Raw genomic sequence first — 25,473 nt, forward strand, 5'->3', positions numbered from 1 at the left:
TACAAAATATGCAAAAAGGAGTAGTATGCCCGGGGATTTTCCATCGGGCCGACAGTTCCCTTAGGGGAAGAACACCCACCCTAAACCTGAATTACTGGGCTCTATCAAAGGGCTTTGAGATCAAGTCCAAGTAAGGTTCGTATAAAGGTACATCCTTAGTTTTGAGGAACTCCATAGTGGTTCTGCATTCCTTGGGATTGGAGTTTGATTTGTTGGCTACCCACTGCCAGTATATAGTCTTGAGGGCAGCTTTCGGGGGTGCACATCTGGAAGACCAAGTGTCTGCAAGACCCAAATCACCAAGCAGAGTTTTGACATTACTAAGCCACCCTATTTTGGACCCAGTATTTCTGACAGCCCTTCCGCGTAACCAACAAGTTCAGGCACCCTCCATAGGCGAGCCCATAATAGTAGCGGTCGGAGATGGGCCTGGTCACTAATCGAGCGGCAGCCCCTATCCAACAGCAGGGGTAACGTTGTGCTCTGAGGGAGGGACATCAGCTCCTTCAAAAATTTGTTTTCAGAGCTGGAGAGGAGATTTATCTTGGAAAAACCCCAAAGTTCAGCCCCATATAGCGTGCACTAACTCCTCTTGCTTTATAAATGTCTAGGACAGGGGCAATAGGTTTAAAGGAGGACGAGCGCTGCTCTTTAAGAAGTGACCCAACAACCCTTTTATGGCCCAACAACAGTTTTTGGAGGTAAGGGCTCCACTGCATAGAGTCAGCCAAGCGGATGCCCAGATAGTCAAATTCCTTGACTCTTTCCAGGGGGACACAGTTCAATACAGGAGGTTGGCCAAGCTTACTGGGAGGATTCAAAACCAGGTACTTAGTTTTATTGGTGTTAATCCTAAGCCCCCTACTGGTGCAGAAGATCTGGAAATTGTCCAAAAGGCTCCGTAGCCCCATAAGTGACTTTAAGATGAGGAGGGTTTCATCGGCGAATAGAAGGATTGGTATTTTCTTACCCGCCAGGGACGGAGCGTCAGATGGTTTCCTCAGAAGGTGCTCCACCACTCCATTCACATGCAATGAGAACAGAGTGGGGGCAAGGACACATCCCTGGCGGACCCCCCTATTCACAGTAATTTTTTCGGTCTTTTGGCCCTGGGTACCCCACCTCACCAGGGCAAAATTCCCAGTATGCAACTTCACCAACAAGGACAAAATGTAGCCCGGTAGCCCCAGATCAGAAAGTACCGCTCATAAGCGGTCACGAGGTACTAGGTCAAAGGCAGTCTTTAAATCAATAAAAGCGAGATAGAGACTGCCTTTGCCTAGCACTACCACCTTCCAGTATATGAGCATTAGTCTGAAGACCTGCTCAATGGGGCCCGTGCCTGTCATAAACCCTGCTTGGAACTCCGAGAGGATGTTATTTTCAACCTCCCACTGGAGCACTCTCCCTAGAATCACCTTCCCAGCAACCTTCTGGGTAGAATTTATGAGGCTTATGGGCCGGTAGTTTGCTGTGTCGTCCCGACAGCCCTTTTTAAAAATCGGGACGACCTCAGCCCCCTTCCAGGAATCCGGGATCGCCATGCCATTGAGGGTAAAATTGAGCAAAGATGAAATAAGCATTCCCCATTCTTTGGGATTCAGGCGAAGCAAATCCCCCGGTATCCCATCAGGGCCTGCTGCCTTGTTTGGCACTAAAGATTTGATCACATCTTCCACCTCCTTAACTGTAAAGTGGATGGCCGCACTCTCACCAGAGTTGCCCAAAAATGGTAATGGAAGCAACCCTTGCCCATCATCTGTATTGATAGAATAGAGGAGGGAGAAGTGATCAAACCATGTTTGCCCAGTAATGTTACACGTAATGAGGCTGCTATCAGGCCTATTCCTAGTCCTAATCAGATTCCAGAAGCCTCTGGGGTCCCTCCCTGCGCTGGCCACCTTTTAGTCACACCAAAATTGGTCATCCCAATCCCTTTTTGCTTCGTTAATAGACAATATATAGTCTTTCCTAGCAACCTGGATCAGTTGTTGGTCTTTCGATTTAACGGCGTTCACCAGGGCTGTTTTCATATGTCGACACTTTTTGGTGAACTAACCTGTGGTGCCCATCGGTTTCTTGGGCACCCTTGCATAGGAGTCTCTGCTTGCTTTTATAAATAGGTTGCCAGGGTTTTAATAGTATTGCAAAAGAGCCCAAGGACCTCTGGAGAGTCCTGGGGGAGAACATCCAGCTTAGTCAGGGCTGCCGTCATCGTGGCCCCTATGTTTTGTATCTTCCCCTCGTCCAGGCCAACTGTACGCCAATTGAGTGACCTCCCTCCCTTCGAGGTACAAATTTCTGATGTTAATTTTAATGGGGAAACAGGTACATCGTCTAAGAGCGGCCACAGGGAGTCTATGCTCAAAGATAACAGATTGTGATCGCTATCTGCCGTGGGTAAGACTTCCATGTCACGCAAATGTCTCCAAAGTCGAGTAAGATGTAATCTATCCTTGAGGAGTGGTCTACCCTGTTGTATGTGTGGGCACCAGAAGGGTCCGATGGTGTTCTGCCATTCACTGCCCTTAAGCCGAATTCCAGTGTTAGGATGTTCAACTGGATGGACCTCTGGGACCATCTCTTGATGGGCGGGATTGTCAGGGCAGGAATACCCCTTCTTACATCCTCATCGGACGTCCCCAGGATGTCCTCAGCCGCAAGGGGCTCAAAAGTATAATTAAACCCCCCCCCGCGACCAGGACATACGGACTCTTGTGACACTTGCTAAGCTCATCTTCGAGCAGGGAGATGGTTGGGGATTGGGAACCACCTTTTGTGCCTCTAGCATAAATGTTAAATATCTCCAGGGTCTGTCCTTTCCGAGGGCTCCTGACAGACAATCTAAGTAGATCGGGTGAGTTAGATGTTAAGTGTCTGATGCTACAGCCCAAGGAGATACTAATCCAAATAAGAAGGCCTCCAAAAGAACGGCCTTTCCCATAGTGGGCAGGGGTTGCCGGGACAAAGTATGTAGCATAACCTACCTTGTGGCGGGGTTCCACGCTCCAGGTCTCTTGGAAGATACAAATCCCAAAAGACTCGATGAATAGATTCCAGTCGGGGACATCTAGTTTCTTAGAGATCCCCGCTAGATTCCAACTGAGGATCCTCACTTCATTGTTCATATTTACTACCTCAGAGGGGAGCAATACGTCTGTCGGTCTGGGCCCGGCACCAGTCTCCCTAGCACTGGCGTCCCTCACCTCTGTCCTAAACATATTCTCAGGAACCGAAGTTCCGGGAGCAAAAACAAGCCATTCGGTAGTTCCGCCCTCCGAGGCCTCTGTTGGCTCTCTAAGCTTGGGCAGAGCTATAACCATTTGCAAGCGTTTAGTGTGAAACGGCACACCATGTCACCAGCCACAGCCCAACCTATTTGGTACACAGCCTCCCCTTATCATGTGGCGTTGGTAAAGAACAAAATCATCATGGGGGTGGAACCTGTTATCTCTCCAACCCCTAGGTTTAAAGCTAGCATTGGGGTGGGACACAGTGAAGGTTTGGAAATGACTGAGTTCATATGTGCCAATTCCCACGTTCTCTGGGTGGTACTGTAGATTGCAGAAGTAACTGGCAACCCTGGGGTCCCTAAAATTAACCAGGATGCAGTCACCTGTTGATTCCTTTGCCCTATTCCCAACCCAACCAATTCATCTCACATGGAGGACCTGTCCATCAAGGGAACTAGGGAGAGGCCTGTTCTTGTTTAGCCAAATCATCGTTTTGTTTTTGTTCTTGTTTAGCCAAAACATCGTTTTGTTTTTAAGTTCATAGTATGATTCTTGGATGCCAGGCCTGCAAGGTGGAACCCCAGTAAGCACAACCTCATAAGGCAGGCATGCGGGAGGTAGGTTGATATGGGGGAGATCGGAAGTACCCTTATTGGCAAGGTAAACGCTTTGAAGTGGTTCGGCTGGTTTGCCATTTAAGACCACACTATTGCCCGTATCAATAGTGGAAATCTTACTCTGGGCAGGCGGACTTTGGCGGCAATTTTTGGACCCGTTATCCATAGTGTGGGGTTTGCCTATCTGGACGTTAGCATGACAAACTCCGCCTTGGGTAACAGTGCTAGGCCTCTTAACCATAGTATGGGGTTTAGCTGTCTGAACGTTAGTAAGACTAACTTCACCTATGGAAGCAGTACTGGTGCATCATTGGTTATGTACTTTCCGGGCTCTGCCCACTTTGTACACTTGAAAATGAATAAAATTTGTTGTGAAAAAAAACAGTGACTAGACAAAACACAGGCCTCTGCAGTAAGCGTGTTAGTACGAAAGTTATCTTACCATTATTATTATCCCCATTACAATTTCTGGACACAGAAAGATCTCTGTATGCAGACTGTTTTGACCAATTAAATAGGCCAGAACATATTTGCTGTAAGTGTTGCCCCTGTTCACTTTCTTTGCTGCAGAAATATAAAAAAAAACAATAATGTATAAGATGATTGAAAGACTCCACTTTTCACGACCCCCACCTCTGGTGACACAACCCCCTTTCCTCTGCCACACCTTGAGCCACAACTTATGGGATCATGGAGTATTTTTTTTCTATTTCACGCACTACCAAGAGTTTGCGTGGGAAACCCGCCATTTGATGGTAAATTTAATTAAACTCTTCCCTTAAAATCCAACTATGCTGATTTTAGATTGAGCGTGTAGCACATAAGAGAGTTGTTAAGTTAGAGATGTAGGCTAAAATGTAAGATTCCTTGATTTTATGCATTGAATTTAGTGGATTTCTGTTTTTATGTAATTACATATGTACACGGGAGATATGATTTTAGAATTTTAATATGTTTTGTATTGTATTTGATTAAATATTTTGTGGAGTTCAACCCCGAAATAAAAAAAATCAAGTTAGAGATGGTCTTATACATATAAATATTCAACCACGTACATCAACATGTCATGATGAGTTTCAACAACACATCCCCTGGTACCAGGGGTGACCCCTGACAGTTGCTTGTTGGAAATTAATTTTGTGCATTGGAGACGATTTTTTCGCAAGTTGCGTTTAACACAATTGTCACCCGAAGGGGTTGGTGGTAGATTGCCTATACATCGTGGTTCAGTGTGTTCAAGTTTTGTCTTTGTGTATGCAAAAACTCCCATCATAACAACTGCTTTGTGCGAGTAGAGGACTCCTTGGCAGCGGTAATATTCATTCTGGGTAGTTCAATACTGTGATCTAAATGCTTGTCAGTACAGGATAAAGGGCTTTGCCAGGAAGTGCCCCCAGGGCTGAGGACTGCATTTAATCACAAGAAGTAAATCCGAGAAGGTGTCTGTTTCCCATCGCTTTGTAGAGCCCGCCTTGATAATCGCCTTGTTCTTGCTGCAGGTGTGGTCCTCCGGTTTCAACCTTCTGACGGGAAGTTATATTGTCTCTTTGAAGTTTTGAAGTAGTACATTAAAAAACGCTACCATTAGTTTGTATCTTGACGTGGCTATAAGTGGCCTTGTAGATTTTGACATATTATTGACTTGCTGTGTCACTGTCCTTATTAAAGGGACTTGGTCCTTCTGTATCAACGCATTTACCCATAAACACGGGATGGTGAAGACCCTTCCATACAAAAGGCACAGAGGAGGTGTAAAATTCATGTAAAAGCAGCACGTTCGACAATAAATTATGATATGGAAATATATAAGACGATGCATTAAGTGAAAAATAAGGTCTGCAACAACATACATTTTCTGTTTAATGTCTCAAGAACGTTGTTAGGGCCTCTTCCAAGAATCATTTACTTTTGGAGTTCACAACTTGTCAGATGTGTCTCCTTGCTTTTATAATCAAATTTGCGTTATTTTTGGAGTCATCTCAAAGCTCTGTATGGAAGGAAGCCTGCTGACACCAAACTAGGATGAGCAAAGGCCTTGTGGTTTTTGTATCATTCTAGAGGTACTGCGCCCCACATTAGCTTGGTGTACAAAGATTTTACCTTCTGGGTGACCAGGATTTGTTCTCCTTACTATGAGATCTTGTCTTCTTATGACCACGCTGGTACCTGGGCATCCTTGTGAATCAAGATCCCTCTCTGGGTCCTCAGAGCACAAGCTACGTTTTCGGTTTAAACAATTGAGAAACATCCTAATGTTAGTGTTTTTTTTTAATTTTAAAATAGGTTTGAGTGTTGTGTAGGTTAGATGGGAACTCAGTACAAACATCTGGCCCATTGGAACTGACCTTAACAGCGACGGGCTCCAGATGGGCTATCTCACATATACAGAGCGTTACAGGAGGAGGACACTAACAATGGGTTCCCAACACTTAAAGAGATGGTTGGAAGAGAAACTGACTATGGAATTTCGGGACTCCACATGACCACAATGTTTAGGCTGGGTTACATAGATGAAATGCATGATTTAGATTTACGCAACTTAATTATATTCATCACCCGTATCTTTCCCCAGACAGAATAGAAAAATGTTTCCCGGGTATGGGGGCGGTGTGTCCTAGATGCCGACAGGTTAATGCTGACTTCCTCCACATAGTGTGATTATGTCCACCGATTGTGGTCTTTTGGCAGGCGGTGATCTCTATTGTGTCAGATGTCACTACATCTATTCTGCCATATGACTCTGTATTCTGTCTGTTACACTCGGGGTGGTGACAAAACGAACAAAACATTTGAGGAAATTCCAGACAATAGCATTGGTACTAGGGTAACAACGAATCACAATTGCCTGGAGGACTCCACTCGCCCCTCCAATGGTGGTGTGGCAGAGGGATGTGATTCGATGGGCGAATGCAGAGCTCTCGGATCAAATGGATGCCAGAGCTCGGGATGGGAGGTGTAATCTTATGGAACAATGGAATGAGTATTTAACTAGGTTTAACACGATCCTTGCCCCTACCGACCACACTGATATACCTCAGATGTGAGACTATTTGATCAATCCACTCGTGGTACTGCTGATTACTATGGAGAAGGTGCTGCAGGGGAACGAGCAGTGTTGGTTGTTTTCTTTATTTGTTATTTATGGTGACAGTTGGCTCATGTTGGCATGGCCTTAATTTATAATCATTCACATGTGCAATTTATAATCATTCACATGTGCCTTGTTTGCTGCACAGGCTGAGTGAACCAGATTAACCCGCACCAAGACACTGTATCAACTTTGGAGTGGACAATGTATACTAGAAATGAACAGTACCAAAACATTTCAATAAAGATATATTTTTTAAATGTTTGAGTGCCTATATGCATAGCAGGCACGAAAGAGGAAGCAATTGATTTTCATATCAGCTGTATAGGAAACATCCATTAGTGTTCATGATATGTATAACCACAGACATTGAAAGTATCATTGCACTCAGACACCCAGAGAGTATGTAGAGATGACCAGAGCTCCTCAATCAGAGGAAATCATTCTAGGTGTTTTACTTTGATGAAAGAAAGCCTAGCTCCATCCGAGCTTTGGTAGAGGGCTCTTCTCTGGCTATTTATTATGAACCGACCACTGGATTTCAGTAGTATCCAGGATGGGGCGGGCAGAATCCTCTTGCATGAAAACACATTTTTTCCCTCCATGTGTTACCTTCATTCGTGCCAGGTGACTCTCGGTCCCTGCAACCTCCATGGCTAGTAGCTTCTTCTTAATCTCAAAAACACCTGTTTCCGTTGGAAGGTTGCCTGGCAAAGGCAAATTCCGCAATTTGCAAATGACAAATATCTCTGTTAAGCAAAATTTGAAGAGTGATCTCTGTTACTTATTCCATCATGATTACAGTCCCACCATCTTGCTCCATCTTTGCCGGGGAAGGCGTTAGGCTCTGTCAAAGGGCAACATTTTCCTGTGCCCTAAACACGTCTTTGAACAGGGCAGGGACCATATCACCCACTTTGCTGTCAGGATGGATTGGGGGTAAACCCACAATGTGCACTTGCCCCCTCTGTGAGCATTTTCTGGAGTCACCATTTGGCCTCACGTGTAGGCAAGAGTGCACCCAATGCAGTTACAGTTCTTGGAGATGTCACGCACTTTGCCACAAGCTCCTCTGTTTTGTGTGTTTGCCCATCAAAAGAACTCTCATTCTAGTTTCCATTGTAAGAATTGCTTCCTTCACCTCTGCACTTGTGGTATGAAATGGATTTCGGTGACCGCATTAGTGGAGCGTCTTGCTGTTGTGTACATCGGTTTCACAGCTCGTTCATTGCAGTCCATGGTCTAAATGAAATTAAAGTATTTCGAAATGTAAATACAAATTGACAGGCACAAAACTCCATGCCTTTGGAAATAAGGAATCATTTGTCTGGTTAACCCGTGTTAGTTGTGGCACTTATATATTGTATTGTATTGTAATTGCATTTATATTGCGCTTACAACCCCTGATGAGGCGTCAACGCGTTTTTTCGGCGAGTAGCACGCTACTCCGGGACCCATAAAGGATTAGTCTATAGTGAAATATGAAAGTAATTTAAGTGGTGGATAGGTTAGTCAGTTATTTGGATTTTGAAGGTTAGCGGAAGAATAGAAGAGGAAAAAAAGATTTGTATTTATATAGTGCTACTTACCCCTGATGGGGTGTTGAAGCACTTTTTTTGGCGAGTAGCACGCTACTCCGGAACCCATAAAGGACTAGTGGTGAATTAGTATGGTGAAATATGAAAGTAATTTGAGTGGTGGATATTAGTCAGTTATTTGGAGTGAGAAGGATAGCGGAGGGATAGAAGGGGAAGAAAGGTTTGTATTCATATAGCGCCTGTTACCCCTGATGCGGTGTTGAAGCGCTATTCTGGCGAGTAGCACGCTACTCCGAAACCCATAAAGGATTAGTTTTGAAAATTAGTATAGTGAAATATGAAGTAATTTGAGTAGTGAGTATTCAGTTATTTGGATAGAGAAGAGGTAGGCGGCGGGATAGAAGAGGGAAAAGAGGTTTGAATTTATATATCACTTGCTACCCCTGATGGGGCTTTGAAGCACTTTTTTTGAGTAGCACGCTACTCTGGAAGGATTAGTGTTGAATTAGTATAGTGAAATATGTTAGTTAGTTATTTGGATTGAGAAGTGTTGAGGAGGGGTAGAAAAAGGGAAAAAGGTTTGCATTCATATAGCGCTTGTAACCCTGATGTGTTGAAGAGCTTTATTGGCAGTAACACGCTACTCTGGAACCCATAAAGGATTAGTGGTGAATTAGTATAGTGGAATATGAAATTTGAGAAGTGAACATGTTAGTTTGTTATTTTGATTGAAAACCATAGTGGAGGGATAGAAGAGTGAAGGAGTTGGATTTTTTTTTTGTGTCTTTTTTTATGGGTCATATCTGTCAGAGGGAAGAGTTTAGAAAGGTTCATTTGGGGGATCGGTGTAGTAAAAGAGGTGTCAAATTATGCAAGATGGGGTGGTAGAGTAGGGGAGAGTCTAGAAAGGGTTATTTTGGGGATCATAGTAGTGGTATGGGGTTTGGGATGAATGAGAGAGTGGATGTAGAGCAAATATTGATAGATGTATAGGGTGAGAAATAGGGTAGTGCATTGGAAAGAGTAATAAAAAGAAGTTTGAGATGAGTCAGAAAGTTGGGCTAGAAGATATATTGAGAGAAGTATATTCTGAGGGAGGACAAGGGTAGTGCATTGGAAATGCTAAATTAAAAGAAAGTGATAAATATATAGATCCATAAGTACACTGAAAGTGTATAGATGCATAAAGGAGACAGGTATGTGTAGATTAAAGACGTTGATAAAGGTACCGGCTGATAAATAGGGTAGTGCATTGGATATGCTTTTTCAGGAGAAAAGTAACAGGCACACAGATCCAAGTACATGGAAGGTACATAGATGCGCAATGGAAGCAAGTACATGTAGACCAAAGATGCACCAGATAAACTCCGGTTTTCAAGTGTTATTGTACTTTAATTTATTTTTTAAACAATATAGTTTTTCTACATGTTTTTACAAAGCAATACACAAAGATAGGTACATATATATAGTGAAAATAAATGCTTATATATAGGGGGATATGCTGTAAATTTCTGTTTGCATATATGCATACAGAACAGATATAGTCTGTAAATTTGCAATAATGTTTGCTCCTTTTGTTTGTTTGCAGGTTGGTACAGAGGATACACTCTTCGAAATAAGTCTCATAGGGTAAGTGTTTTCTCATCAGTGATGTGTGACGCTGTGTCTGAGAGGCGTTCATCCAAAACAAAGGCCATTTTTCTAACAATACATTTTGAAGAATTTAAATCACAGTGACGATAAAGAAACACAAAAACCTTTGTTTCCAGAGAAAAGTCATCATTTTAGGTGTTTCCTAGAGTCCGACAGCTTTAGCAGTCTTGCTTGCATTATGTTGTCCATACCATTCATAATAAAAATATATACATTCATGGACTTTAGGTCACCCTTTGCCATACACTGATCTGTACAAGTGTCATTCAGATTTGCTTCTGCCCACAACAGTACACAACATGCGACAGTGGGTCACTCACTTCAGCCATTGGCTGTTGTGCAGCATAAGTGAAAGCATGAGAGCATTAGCCTGATCACAGGTGTACAGAGGCTTGAAAAGGGATGCACCTTGGTGTCAGGGCTGATGCCCATTGGCTGCAGGTTCTCCCCGTCAGTTTTATATATCTTTTTTGTAGATAAATTAGTGGTTTTATTTTTCATGTTTGCTAAGGCCAGACCTACTGACTTTGCCAGGCCTTGTATTTTTTTAATCCGCTGGCCTGTTTTCTACCCTATTATCCACAGCATGTGGCAACAACAATAAGTAAGTGTGCTGCGTTATTGTATGCAGGGAGTGAGCGACTTAGCACATGAACTGAGTTAATGCCGAAATACGCTCCAGAGACCAAGTAAAAACCAAAGCAAGGCCCTAAAAATACATATAAATGGCAAATTAATTTTGAGGGGAACAGTAAAACGTGGTTACTACTTGGCATCTGTTTCACACAGTTAAAATAACGCAGAGCTCTGTCTAGTCTGTGGTTCATAATAAGGACATGTTCCTGTGCGTTTTTAAAGGTTAGTGAACTCTTTGCGTTTATGGGAACGCCACATCCTTAGGAGAATTAGCTCATACTGTTAATGCACACTATGCCAGCCATTTGAATTTTAACAAGGTTTTTTGACATTCTCCTTTTCTCTGCTCTCTTTTCCCAAACCACATTTTATCTCACAGTGCAGCAGTTAGCAAACTTTACGTGATCGACAGAAAAAGACTACTTATGAGAGCGTGTAATTGGTTCCACCTACATGTTAATTTCCCTGAGTACAGCATTTCATTGGGCAGACGTTGTGTACTTTTCACTGAAAAAATGAGTTGCTTTATTGCACATTTTACTTTCTAAGATACTTATGCTCAATACAGAAGGTCTGTTTTGGTTATGGTGGCCTGCCGACGATAGCAACTACAGGTTTGATCTGTTTTCTTTACTCTACTTCTTAACAAAAGGGAGTATGCCTGACATTTCTTATGAAATGCATATGTCAAAGTCAAAAGGCATTTTAACCTAGATTGTTATTGCACTGTATTCAAGCCTACAGAGCAGCATTTTGCTACACGTAATCGCAAAATTACTGTAGTAAGCAAGGGTTTTGGTGTTGGTTACCCCCTCTGATAAACTGTTGATGCTGAAAATTTGTGCTGTGATAATCCTTGTTAGATACTCTCAATAGAAAAAGAAGTTTATTTAGGCACAGTTAATACTGTATATATTTGTAATATCATGACTGTATGCTTCGTTGCCATCTTGGGGGAAAGCTTATGCTCTCAGTAGGTTATGATAGCAAGCCACTTTTCTTAGAACTCTGTGGGAAAAATTGCGGTGTCGTATGTCATCAGTCTGATGTGTTTAAAGTTATGACAAAGGCAGTAGGCCCAGCGTATTTATTATGAAAAGCGTTTGTTAAAGCCTATGTAAGCGTACATGAACCATACTTATGCAGCATCATGTTTTCTTTTTTCTATGATTATTCTTTTAATTTATCTTGCATATGTTGTTGACTTTGTGTGTGTTTTGTTGTGGTTGTGTAAGTGGGTGAATTCAAGAATGAGTCAGTGGATAAATGGATGCGTAAATAGAAGGATATGTGATAAAGTATGTGCATGGTGACTTGAGTGCGTAAGCACATCAGTTACAGAAGAGGCACTTTCATTTATAAGCCATACAATCTGGCATTACCAGCGTTTATTTTTGTTTTTCATTCTGTTGTTACCAGCTCTTTCGCTCTACTTCGCAGTTCTGTGGTAATTAAAATGTTCCCATTTTCATTTTAGCTGTTTAACCGTTCCTCTTTTTATCTTTCACTATTCTTTGTTGATTTTGGAATTCTTTTAATTTACATTGCAAATGTAGGGGGGACTACGCTTTGTTCAGCACTTGTAAACTAAACTGATTTATTGGTAGCTAAGCATTCGTTACTTGTACACTAAATATATCAACAACTCTAAATCCCGACTGACTCATTACTTCCACACTAAGTAACTGTGCACTTACATGGTCTAGATATAAACAGCAAAAGGGGCAAAATTAATGCCTACCAGCTGTCTGCCAGTCACCCAGGATTGGCTTTGTTGTTGCAAAAATGTAATTTTGATTGATATGATAAATCTAGCTCTTTATGGGAGCGCCCCCTTTAGTTGCTAAATCGTCTGCTATTATCAGCCAAAGCTTTGGTTTGTGGACCAGCATAGCAGGTGAATGTCTTGGCTTTAATATAGCCTTACAGTCTGCAGTAGTGGACTATACCGTCCATTAAAGGTCCACTCCAGTGTTAAGGGCTCGAGCTCAAGGCCTCAGGGGATTGGAATCATATACTGTTATTTTATGCAGATTAGAACATTGGAATGTTGGGAGCTCCACTGAAAACAATGGAGTGCTCCGGGCATCTAATGGCTAGTAGAAGCCCAGAGCTGCAACATTCCAATGTTGATATTCACAGATGTTGCTGTGAACACAGGCCTCACGCTGCTTGAGGGGATTTCAATCCCCTCGGGTTCCGTGAGACCTTTGTTTTATTTGTTGGAACATTGTCCTCTACTGGCTAAATGTTCTAATAGCCTTCCTAAGCTGGGCTATTCCAGCATTAAAGTTCCGCTCCCTTGTTAAAGTCCCTCGCCTTTGGCTTGGGCCTTTAACTTTGGAGTGGCCCTTTAATGGCCGGTATAGCCCACTACGGGGGGCTATAAGGCTATATAAGATGACAGCATAAGGTAGTGCCATTACGTCTATCATAGAGTCATCAGGCACCAGAATGAATTTAGTCATTGACCATGTCTGACTAAAGGGATTGGCTTCTCTCTCTACTGTCAAATAATCACTGGTAAAGTCAGGAGACAACCTCTGGCTTACTTGATTGACGCGATCTTCTGAATCTTGGCCCACTCTTTTGTCCATACTTAACACTGGGGTGGAGGCAGCAGGTTGGCATACAGAACACATACTTTCCCCTTGGGGATCACTGAAGCCTGCCAAAGAACAATCCTAGAATCCGACAGCCCTATCAGTAGGGATGTAACAGAATGCAAATGTTGGCCGCATTGCCATGGGGCTGTCAAGCCCATAATTTTCCTAAGCTATCCAAAATCCGTGCACCCGCCCTGAGGATCGCTGCCTCAGGTACTGAATGTTATAATTTTTGTTATCACTACGCTTGATGTGAAGTTGTCTATGTGCCAAGTTGAATTCTGGTCATTGGCCACAGATAACTAGATCTGGGGGGTTACACCACTTTGACACATGTTTATGAGACATCTTGGAGAAAGACCAACTTTCATACGTATTGCATTAACACCATTCTGGGCAGTGATCGTTTATAAACTGGTTTGTAGCTAAAGCCGACTTTTTAGTGACAGCCTCTCACTTGACATCTATGGCTCAGACCGTCAATCAGAGGTGCAGCAGCACCAGGCAGACTTTGTTTTTCCAAGAAGGTTCAGTCCAGGTTTAGTGTATGAACTTTGCCCGACTTTTAATCTTAGAGCCTCGATTCTGCGAGGGTCCCAAAAAATGTTGAATAATTTAAATTTTGATTGGAATCAATAATGAATGCAGCCTACTGTAGTGTTGCGCTCTAGTGTTTCTGTCATCGTGTGAAGGAGGACGCTAGGAGCGCGGGCGGCCATCTTAGGCCATTATAGCCCAAACATAGCCAGAGCTTGAGCTTGTCCCCAGCACTCTCTCTGAGAGAATAAATTATAAAAGTATCCCTCGTGTCTGCCTCGTTAATTACCCTAAATCACTTCACCACAAATTATCGATGAGGCTGGGGAGGGAGACACGTCCGCAATGTGGCCACTACACAGCAGCTGAGCATTTGTCGGCCCTAGAGGACGAGGGGGGCGAAGTCTTTCCGAGCAAGCACAACTTGGCTCCAGAAGGCATCAGGGTGTACATGAACTTGGTAAAGAAGACCAGGGCTCAGGACGACGACTACGTATTCCAACACGCCATAGAGGACTTGGACAGCCATTATCAGCCAGTGGTGTGCATTGCGATTGACTGCTTCAACTTCTTCCAACGGAAACAGAACGTGGGAGAATTGGTGGATGACTACGTGGCGGCGCTGAAGAGATTAGCGATCACCTGCAAATTCGGGGTCCTCCTTGACGACTTCATTAGGGATCAAATCATCATGCATATGGTAAATACGTGCTTACAAGAGAGGTTATGTGTCAGCCGAGAAGCTCCCCTCAAGGAGATAGTGGCCATGGTCAAAAAAGCTGAACTCTCAAAACAGTGTGCCAAAGTGCCAAAACAGAGAGTGCCAGCAAAGCCATGGCGGGCAAAGTAACAGACGCCACCCCTCAAGAGCGCAAGCAGACGTTCATGGGAAGCTCTAGACAGCTCAAGAAGTATACACCCAAGCCACTTACGAACCAAAAACCCCAAGGAGAGGACAAGAACAGTGTGGCAGTCAAGCACATGCAGCCAACGACAAACGATGCCCCGCCTTCAGAGCCAAATGCCTGTATTGCAACATCATGGGACACTTCGAGAAGGTTTGCAGACGCAAACCCAAGAAAACTTCAGTCAAATATGTGGCACAAGACTCAAAGACAGAGGGGGTGGCGAGGATGACGCCGAAAGTGTACTGTGCATAGACGACCAGATCTTAGGCATAGACTGTTCACGCATGAGAAAACCTTTGTGTGAACTCTCAATAAGGGGGGTCCAAGTAGCAATGGTGGCTGACTCGGGTTCCCCATACACGATCATACAATGCAGCATCTGGGACAGAGACCTTGTGCGAACTGTAGGCACACACCTCCTGGCCCCGAACATCCACTCAGTTACCTTCACAGGGGAACCATTCCCATGGTGGGGTACCATCCCCTACAATTTGAATTCAAAGGCCGCACGGCAGAAGGGAACTCTACATAGCAGAGAAAGGACCCTAAGTCCTAGGATGGGTGGACCAAGGAGAACTTGGTATTCAATTAAATCCGGGAGGCACAACGCAAGTCCTGATGATGGCCATGCGCAGGCATATGAAGCGGAATAATGGAAGGCGGAATTCCCGGCAATATTTGGAGGCACCATCGGCAAGTTGACGAAGTTCACTCAAGATCTGCCTCAAGGAAGGGGCGAAACCAATGAGCCACAAAGTACGCAACATTCCATTTCAAAACAGGGAAGCGGTACAGCAAGAGTTGCAACGCTTAGAAGACAATGGAATTATTGAGCCGATTGAGAGCGCAGAGTGGCTGGCGCCTCTGGTCGTAGCCAGGAAACCCAATGGCAAGGTACGCCTTTGCATCGACTTGCGGGAGCTTAACTAAAACATCTTCGTAGATAAATTTCCATTGCCCAGGATCAATGAGATGTTGGCCCTGACGAAGGGCATCAAGTGGTTTTCCACAATAGACCTGACCTCTGCCTATCATCAGATCGCGCTGCACCCTACGTGCAAGAAACTTACCTCGTTCATCACGCCATTTGGATGCTACCAGTTCAGGGGGATGCCATTCAGCCTAGCATCCACCGCTGCAGTCTTCCAAAAGCTGATGCATAAACCTTTCAGAGACACTGACTGGGCACAGTACTTCCAAGATGACATCCTAGTCATGGGTGGAACTAAAGCTGACCATGACGCAAAGCTCTCCACAGTATTGCGCATACTAAGGCAGAACAGCCTCACCGCAGAGTGGGACAAGTGCAGGTTTGGGGTGTCAATGGTTACGTAACTGGGGCATGAAATAAGCGACAAAGGCATTGCACCAAAGCAGGCAAATGCAAAGGCTATAAAGGACGCACCCACCCCCAGGAATAAAGATGATGTTCGATCTTTCCTTGAAATGGCAGAATTCTACAGCAAGTTTGTGAATCATTTTGCCACCAAAACTCACAACTTGCGTCAGTTATTAAAAGCGAAAACCGTCTTCACTTGGTCGGAGACCACGCAGGAAGAATTCAAGCAAATCAAAGAAGACATATGTGAGGCCGTGCCCCTACATGGATTTGACCAACAGGCGTTATCTATTCTCACCATGGACGCGAGTGACAGAGGGTTAGGAGTGGTCCTGATGCAGCAGTCCACAGAAGGTGAAATGATGACTGTCAGCTTCGCGCCCGGTCCTTGGCCCCTAATGAGGAAAAATTCAGAGTGGTGGAGAAGGAGATGCTAGTAGCAATTTGGGCAATGGAAAGATTCCACCTATTCCTGTGGGGCTCCAGATTTCTGCTCCGGACGGATCACAAGCCGTTAGTGAAGGTACTCGCGTCAAGTGGACACGCGACGGCCAAGCCTCGGATAGCAAAAATGACCCTCCACCTATTGGATTATGTGTATGACGTCCAATACATCTCTGGCTCCAAGAACAAAGTGGCCGACTTTCTCAGCAGGGCAGCGGAAACGGAGAACACACCGGTGCCTACGGAAGAGGATGATTACTCCATAGCATTCATGGAGGACCAAGAAGCGGTCATAAGCGCACAAGAATGGAGGACGGCATACGAGGAGGACACAAGCTTAACAGCAATCAAACAATTCATAGTCACGGGGTGGCCAGAAAAGAAACACTTAAACACAGAACAGTGGAAATTCTATGAAGTGCGAGAAGAGCTGTCAGTAGGAGACAACGAGATGTTCGTGTTAAGAGGAGACAAAGTGGTGCCCCCAGGACGACGGACACTTGGGAATAGTGAAAACAAAACAAAGCATACTGGTGGCCTGCATTGGACAGCCAAGTGGAGAGACATTTCTGAGAATGTAAACAGTGCAGCAATGCAGACAAGACACAGACCACAATGCGACCCCCGTTAGGGAAGTTCATCAACCCAACTAATCCATGGGAGAATTGTCAGTGGACATATTGGGCCCCATATTAGATGCAAACAGTGTACCCAAGTATGCCATCGTGCTCGTCAATCGGTACTCCAAGTGCCTGGAAATTGAAATATGTGAGACTGTGGACACTGAGACAGTACTGGCCTTCCTCACGTCCACATTCCCGAGAGAAGGGATCCCAAGAGTCATAACTTGTGACAATGAACCTCAATTCATGTCTGCGAAATGGAACGCATTTATGGAACGGATTGGAATACAGATCAAACACACCCCCATATACCATCCAGCAGGGAACGGCCTAGTCGAAAGATTTAACAGGGTCATCATGGGGTCAATTCAATGGGCCTACCGAATCACTCCCACTAAGACAGGATACAGCCCATTCAAAATATTAAGGGGTCGGGACCCATTCACCAGAGACAAATGTGGCATGGAAACAACGCACAGTACAAAGCAAATGGTCTCCGGCGGCGGTGTGCAGCAATCTGGAAAAGGCGCAAAAGATCTACACCGACCACTACAACAAGAGGCACAATGTCAACGAAACAGTGCTGGTAAAAGGGGAATGGGTCAGAGTGAAGCTCGCTTAATTGAGGAGGAAAGGACAGCAAGTATAGCACGCCCCTGCAGGTCAAAGAAATGTACACCAAGTCTGCCTTATTGAGTGATGGGAAGATATGGTCCCTAGACAGAATGTCCAGATGCAACAAGGTGATGAAGTGAGCCAAGACAGAAGAGACCTCACTGGAAGAGAGTAATTACGAGAACATGGAGGAAGAGGAAAATAACAGAGACACTGGCACACCTAGCAGTGGCACGGAGGGCACCAATACACAAGAGGTGAACACTGCCAGGACACAGGAGAATCCAGGGGACTCTGAGCAGCAGGCACATCAAGCAGCTCAAAGTGCGAGTGGCTTGGTCACCAGGGACCAACCACAGGAGACAACCAACGATGCCCTGGCGGTAGAGACACAAGGGCAGGCACCACGTTGAGACAGACCCGCACAGACAGGACCGTGGTACTGCCAAAAGGTATTGTGAGTTCAACATGAAGACCTAACCACCCTTAGGACTGATTCATCGTAGTAGTTTTGCATTCCGTTGTATTGTTGTTAAAGGGGGGAGATATATGTAGTGTTGCGCTCTAGTGTTTCTGTCATCGTGCGACGGAGGACGCTAGGAGCGCGGGCGGCCATCTTAGGCCATTATAGCCCAGCCATAGCCAGAGCTGGAGCTTGTCCCCCGCGCTCTCTCTGAGAGAATAAATTATAAAAGTACACCTGTGTCTGCTTTATTAATTACCCCCAATCACTTCACCACACCTACCCCCCAGAGTCAGGTTGTTCATTGCTTTGATCTGGTTTTTCATTGCAACTCTGGATGGATTCATGTCAGAACAGACCAGTAATCCGTCCTTCTCGGTGGCTTTCCTTGAGGGTCCTTTGCTGTTATTCTTTTGTACAGCTGCATGTTGTTGATAATATGACCATTGCTATTTTCTCCTCGTAGGGCATCTTCCCGGAAACGTACATTCATCTCAAAGAGGCAACCGTGGAGGACCGTGGGTATGTTTGCTTAGCCTTGCTCGCTTTTATTTCTCTGCAGCTGGGTCGTGTCCTGAGTTTTACTTTATTTATGAATGTATATGTGATGTTGAAACAGATGTGACTAATTCGTGGATGATGAAAGGGAGCTGTGATTTGAGCTCTCATTGTGGGGTGATTTGGAATTTAGGTGCAGACTCTTATTTACTTTTGAGTTAAGTTTATTTGAGCTACATGTTGACAGAGAGCTCAATTACAAACAAGCATTAGCAAAGCCAGTAGGTCTCGCCTTTGGGTCCAGTTGATTTTGCCAATGCTGTTAACCTTGCCGTACAGCTTCCGTGATGGTGTGAAGCATGGTTAAGAAAGAGAAAAAGAAATGTTCTTTAATAGGTGCGGACAACAAGCAAGCATAGCCTACAAAGTTATGGAACTGCTTCTTTTCTTCTGTTTTTTAACGGCAAAAAAAAGCAGCAGGGGTTTAAGGGGTGAAGCAAGATGGGCTGGGTGAAGCAACACATGGCGGCCTGCAGAATCAATATAGGGAGCGCAAGTAGTGAGAAGCAGCGTAGAGGACGTGGGAGAAGTTATGCACCATGGAGGGTCCTGGTGGGGGAGAAGCAGATTGAGAGAGCAATGTGGAGTGGGGTGGAAGCAAATGGACGAAAGAGCAATATGGAGTGAGGGGGAAAGCAAATGGATGAGAAAGCAAGGTATAGATAGCTCAGGAGAGAATAACATGAGCAAGGAAATAACATGTGGCTGGGTGAGAAACACACAAGGGCGAACGCATCATGGAAGGGCCAGTGAGAAGGAAACATAAGCACAGGTGCAGCAGAGAGGGAGAAGTACACGAGGAAGACATATGCGAAATATATGCACTCTAGGGGAATACATAAACAAAAAGAAAAAAGTAGCACCTGGAATGTGCAGTGGAAGGAAACAAGTAATGCGTCCATGCTCCAGGGGAAGGATGAACATAAGAACAGGTAGTAAAGCCCATCTAAGCTAATCAATAAGAAATATGCAAATGAGAGTGACATTTGGACCAACCAATGGTAAGTAATGATTGGGATCTAAGCCTGATGTAAGCATACAGTACATCTCCCAACATACAGTGAATGTGCTGTCTTATAGGCGATGCCTAAATATGCCAATTAATCTATACACTTCAATTTTGGGATTCAGTAAATGGTTGGTAAAGAATTTACAAGCTTATCTCCTTTTTGACTAATGAAACACTTGTCATGACCATTTCTGTGTTATGGTTGTGACAGGTTACTAGGCCGTTTTCCAGGTCCCATGCTCCCTTTTAGAGGCGTTTCCTACAGGATGTAGTGAAAGGAAGCAAGTGAAGCTCTTTGGTGTCTGTGGGATGAACGTATGACCTACATTCTTTGAATAAACATGTACTGTGTGGTTTTTCCTTGAGAATTGTTTCTAGTAGAGGTCATGTTACAGTGGGAGGCGGGTGATCTGATGTTATTTCCTGCTATGGTGAGCTGATGCAGCTGGTTGTCATCACTCAGAGTCTTAAATAATACGGTACTTTCACATGATAGCACTATTACAAAAGCACATAAAATATGCAACAGCAGCTTCATAAGGGAAGAGCAGCGAAGGGTTTATGTTTATGTTGCACCAATTAGGGTGTCTGTTGAATATTTCTCAACTCTCAGTAACAGTGCACAGTGACATGTATGTATATGGTATTTTTATAGCTCCAACTTAGCCAAAAGGCAGCAAAGCTCTGTAAATGGTCAAAGGCAAGTATAAAGTAATTGAGTAATAGGAGAGACAACTGGGTTGTGTGCAGTTAATGCATTGTGGTGTAGTTTTCTTTAAAGGGGTAAGTCCTCCTCTTTCCTAAACTGAGGCAGTGTTGGGACACTCCTGATGAATATGGTGATTTAGTTCCAGTTCCTTGGTGCATAGATGAAAAAGGCCTGCAGTCTGATGGTGTCCTGGCGGCTTGTATACAGAGAACCACCAGTGATAATGATCTTTTTTGCACGATGTGCGGGGTTGCTGGTTGTGATGTCTTTGTAATTACTGCAGCTGGTTTTGAAGATGGTGCGGGACGGCAAGGGAAGCCAGTGGAGTTCCATCAGGGTACGGGGTGGATGTGTCATATTTCTTCTGATCTGGATGATACGTGCTGAGGCTTGTAAAGTGCACTTAAGGGATGCCAATAAGTAGTCTATGAGGCCATGCAGTAGGACATTACCAGTGTCCAGACGTGTGAGTATGAAGGCTTGAACAGCACTTCTGAAGTCACTTTGTGGAAGAAATGGTTTTACTTTCTTTGGAATAGAGAGTTGGTACCTGGCCATCTTTCGTTGTTTTGACAATGTGTTCCTTGAGGGTGAAGTTGGTGTCCAGGGTGAATCCAAGTGACTTGGCATTCGGTGGAAGCTGGTAGTCCAAGGTTTATGCCATTGAGCCAGGTTTGTACTGTAACTTGTTTATTATCCTTAGAAATTAACATGAAATCGGTCTTGGGTATGGATGAGCTTCAGGTAGGCACTGGACCACCAGGTCTGGATTATTCATGTTTGAGGCGTTAGCAGTCGGAAACCAAGGAGACTTTTTAGTAGAGTGGTGTGTAATCCACATACTGGTAAATCTTGATGCTGTAATTTGCGAGTAGAGTACCAAGCAGCTCCATGTAAAATTTGAAAATGACATGAAACAGTATGGAACCCTAGGGGACTCCCCAGGTAATAGGGCTCTTTTGAGATCGGGAGGTGCTCATGTGAACAAATTGGTTTCGTTGGAAATGTAGGAGGACAACTAGTGAAGGACATTGACAGTGAGTAATGTTCAAGATTCCAGGGTGCGAATGAAGGAGGATGGTTGACTGTATTGAAGGCAGCTGCGAGGTCCAGCAGATGAGGCAGTAGGTATTATCTTCATCTGTGGTCAAGAGAGCATAGTCTACGATCTTTAAGGCATCAGTCTCCATGCTGCAGCAACATCTGAATCCAGGCTGGCAGTCGTGCAGGAGATGGTTAGCATTAATGTAATGTGGAAGTGGAACACAGACTGCTTTCAGTGACGGTGCTGATGAATGGTAGGTGAATAATGGACTGGTAGTGGCAAGGTCAGCAGCGTCTTCTAAAGATTTCTTTAGGAGTGGGAGGATCTGGCCTGACTTTAGAGCTTCTGGGAAGATGCATCAAGTGAGGGAGGCATTTGCAATGGTAAGTAGGGGTAAGAGAGTGTCACTAGAGAGAGCTTTGGTGAAGAACAAAGGTAATCATCTTTGTAAGAAGTTGCTTTGAGGGAGTTGAGTATGTGAGCGAGATCCAGAAGAGTTAGTGCTTTGAAGGGTGATGATTTCTGGATTCTATGGAAAGGGGTGTGTTTGAAAGAGGCTTGGTGTCATCGATGTGCTGTTGGATCATGTGTATTTTTTCACTGAAGTGGTTAATGGCATTGCAGTTTTCTGTGGAGTGAGGAATAGGTGGACCCGGAGGAAGTTAATGCAGTGGTTTATTGTCTTGAACTGTGTTCTACTTCTGTTGGTGGCTTCATTAATAGAGTTGGTGTAGTACTTTGCTTGTGTTGATGTGATGAGCTGGCTGACTGTTGTGGGAAGGAACTTCAGTATCAAGGGGTGCTCTGGAGTTCTGTTTTTCATCCATTTTCTGTCCTGTCTGCAGATGGATTTTGTCAGCAAGGTCTTTAGAGTACGAGGGTGCTGATTGCACTTTCGTTTTGTAAATAGGCTGTCGATGTTCACATATTTTTTTAAAAAATTGATGAAGATGTTTAGAATGGTGCTAGCGTCAGACGTGGAGTTGATATGGTGAGAGATGAGTTCAAGCATTAGTTCGCCTATGGAGAAGTCTCTGAAGGATTTGAAGGCTTGATCTTCTCTTTCGTGTTGACCTTGGTTAGTTGGTAGAATGCTGAGGGGAAAGATAGGCATGGCCAAGTGGTCGGTCCAGCCCAAGCATAAGCGTGGTTTACATTGGATTAGTGGTTTGCATTGAATTGGTTGTTTGCATAGTTGTTGGTAATGTTGAGAAGACAATGTTGAGGATGTGGTCATTGGAATGTGTTAGGTGTGTAACATGCTCTACCACATTGAGTGCATCAATAAAGTTGAAGATGGTGCCTTTTTTTGTTTTTTTTAGCTTGTGTTTGGGAGGTTAAGTGACAGCACACATGCACTCTATTGTCCTCAGAGAAATGATGCATGATGTTGTTGGAAGCATTCAGAGTTAGAGATATAGATTTTTATATATTCTCCTGCTTGGCCTATGTTGCAAAATGGTAGTGGCTCATTGTAAATGACTTCCAGGTACAAACACAGTCTTGTGTAATAGTAAGGATAATATTACTTGCAAGGAAGAGGTGGAGGACGAGTTTGAGCAAACATTTTTATTTCGGAATGGGCTGGCTCCCTAGAAATCAACGGGTCACTGATTCCAAAATATTCTTAGGGCTGAGGTAGAAGTTGTCACATGTCTGTCTTAGCCTATAAGTTTCAGAGGTGGCGGCCACACTTGTAACTAGTTGTTCAGTCTTCTCATGGACTCTATTATGTTATGTTAAATCGATTTGTAGTGCTCAGTCTATCACCAGTGAGAGTATCCAGGTGCTGGAGGAGGAGCGAAGGTCAGGCAGAGAGAGCCCCCTGTTCAACTGATAGATCTTCAGTTTCTTGTGTGAATTGAGTAGAGATGGGGCGGTCCTGATGTGTTGCGGGATGCCATTCCAGGTTTAGAGGGCAATGTTGGAGAAGGATCATCCTCCTGACTTGCTTCAGCGGATACAGGGACTCGTGCGAGTGAGGCTGGGTGAAGATGTGTGGTTGGATGGTAGAGTTGAAGATGTTGAAGACGGTCATTGATGGAGGCAGGTCCAGGGTAGTGGGAGGCTTTTTAGGTGTGGATGAGTAGCTTGAATTGGAATTTCCTTATGGGTAAACAGTGTAGTTCTATGAGGTGGGGAGTGATGTGAGGGCTTCAAGGGTCATCTAAGATGAGTCTGGCAGCTGTGTTTTGGGTGGTCTGGAGTCTTTGAGTGAACTGGTTGGAGATGCCAGCATGGATTGTGTTGCCTTAGTCCAGTCTGCTGGTTGAGGGCCTTTGTTGCAATGCCTCATGTATGTGAGGATCCATTTGAAGATATTGCGGATCTTTCTGAGTACGAGGAAGCATGAAGAGGTCAGGAAGTTCACCTGTGTAGACATTGTGAGTTTGTCATCCAGGATGATCCCGAAGTTTCTTGCATGGTCTGTGGGGAGAGGGCCCCAGATCTGTCGGCCTCCAGAAGGAGTCCCGCTGAGAACTCTAGTTCCGAAGATCGGGATCTTAATTTTGTCAGTGTTTAGTTGTAGACAGCTCTTCCTCATCCAGTTGTCCTCGTTGGTCACGCAGGTTGTGATGTTGGTCCTGGTAGTGATGTTCTCATCTGTGAGGGAGAGGATGAGCCATGTGTCTTCATTGTAAAGGCAATGTTGAGGTCATTGACTCTTATAATGCAGGTGAGGGACGCCATGTACATGTTGAAGAGGGTTGTGCTGAGTGAGGAAGATTGGGGAACTCTGCAGACGAGTTTTATGGGTTCGAAGGTGTATGGGGGAGTTTGACTCCTTGTGCTCTGTCTGGAGGTGATTTATCTCAGGGCTGGTCATTGATTTCCTGAGTTGCGAAGTCTTGAGAGGCGGGCGCCATGGGATACAGTGTGGAAAGCCGCTGAGAGGTCGAGGAGGATGAGATGTCTGTCCATGATGGTCTGGAAATCGTCTTTTGCTGCCAAGAGGGCAGTTTCTGTGCTGTGGTTGCTCAGAAACCTGACTGAGTGATGCCCAAGAGGTGGTGCTGTTCTAGGTAGGTGGAAAGTTGCTCTTTCTCCTTCACTTTGTACAGGAATGGTGGAAGTGAGATGGGTCTTTTAATTGCTAAGTTCTTCTGGGTCTGCGGAAAGTTTCTTCAGGATACCTTTGACCTCGGAGTGTTTCCGGTTTCTGGGAAGGTTCTGCTATGGATGAAGGTGTTACTGATACTCATGAAGTTGGCGCTGATCAGTGTTCCTCCCAAGTTGTAGATATGGTGTGGGCAGGGGTCAGTCAAGGCCCCTGAATGGATGGTCTCCATAATTCCGGTTGTGTCTTCTGTGGTGAGAGGATTCAGTCTGTTAGTTGATGGATGTTCTTGGCGGTGATGGGCAGTTGTCCGATGAGGTCTTCTGAGCTGAGTTGGGGTTTAAAATTACTCTAGATCTTGTGTATTTTATAATGGAAAAAGTCGGAGAGGTTATTGCAGAGGTCCGGTGATGTGTTGGTGGCTGCCGTGGGTTTGAAGAATTCTCTAACTATGTTGGAGAGTTCTTTGCCTGCTGCTTTAATCTGGGCATGATATCTACTGAGCGTGGGGTTGTAGGTGCCTCTTATGGTGCTGTCTTGGCTGGTTCTCAACTGTTCTCCAGCTGCTTACAATAACGCTTCGAGATTCTTAGCTCTTATGTGTACCAGCAGGCTTGCATGTTTGTTCTTCTTTGGCAGACTTCCTTCAAGGGAGCCATGAGGTTGGCGCAGCCTGAGATCTAGTTGCTGAACGTGGTTATGTTGTTCTGCAGGTGGCTAGTGAGGGCAGGCTGTATGCATTTGACAATGTGAGTCCAGTCCGCCTTTGCTATCTTGTTCCAGCTGTGTCTGAG

The 25,473-nt window shown here is 44.6% G+C and overlaps 1 protein-coding gene across 1 annotated transcript in view; it reads left to right on the forward strand.

The window, feature by feature from the left end:
* The window catches only part of LOC147665059 (dedicator of cytokinesis protein 5-like), a gene marked incomplete at its 3' end in the record, with an annotated part of 265,414 nt that overhangs the window by 227,572 nt on the left and 12,369 nt on the right, over nucleotides 1-25,473 (forward strand). The window contains exons 3-4 of the mRNA XM_086949783.1: nucleotides 10,065-10,105; nucleotides 18,767-18,822. Of these exons, the coding sequence (XP_086805909.1) occupies nucleotides 10,065-10,105; nucleotides 18,767-18,822 (97 nt within the window). The remainder of the gene's footprint in view (nucleotides 1-10,064; nucleotides 10,106-18,766; nucleotides 18,823-25,473) is intronic.

The sequence above is a fragment of the Lissotriton vulgaris genome, unplaced genomic scaffold, assembly GCF_964263255.1.
Source record: "Lissotriton vulgaris unplaced genomic scaffold, aLisVul1.2 SCAFFOLD_1315, whole genome shotgun sequence".
Classification (NCBI taxonomy): domain Eukaryota; kingdom Metazoa; phylum Chordata; class Amphibia; order Caudata; family Salamandridae; genus Lissotriton; species Lissotriton vulgaris.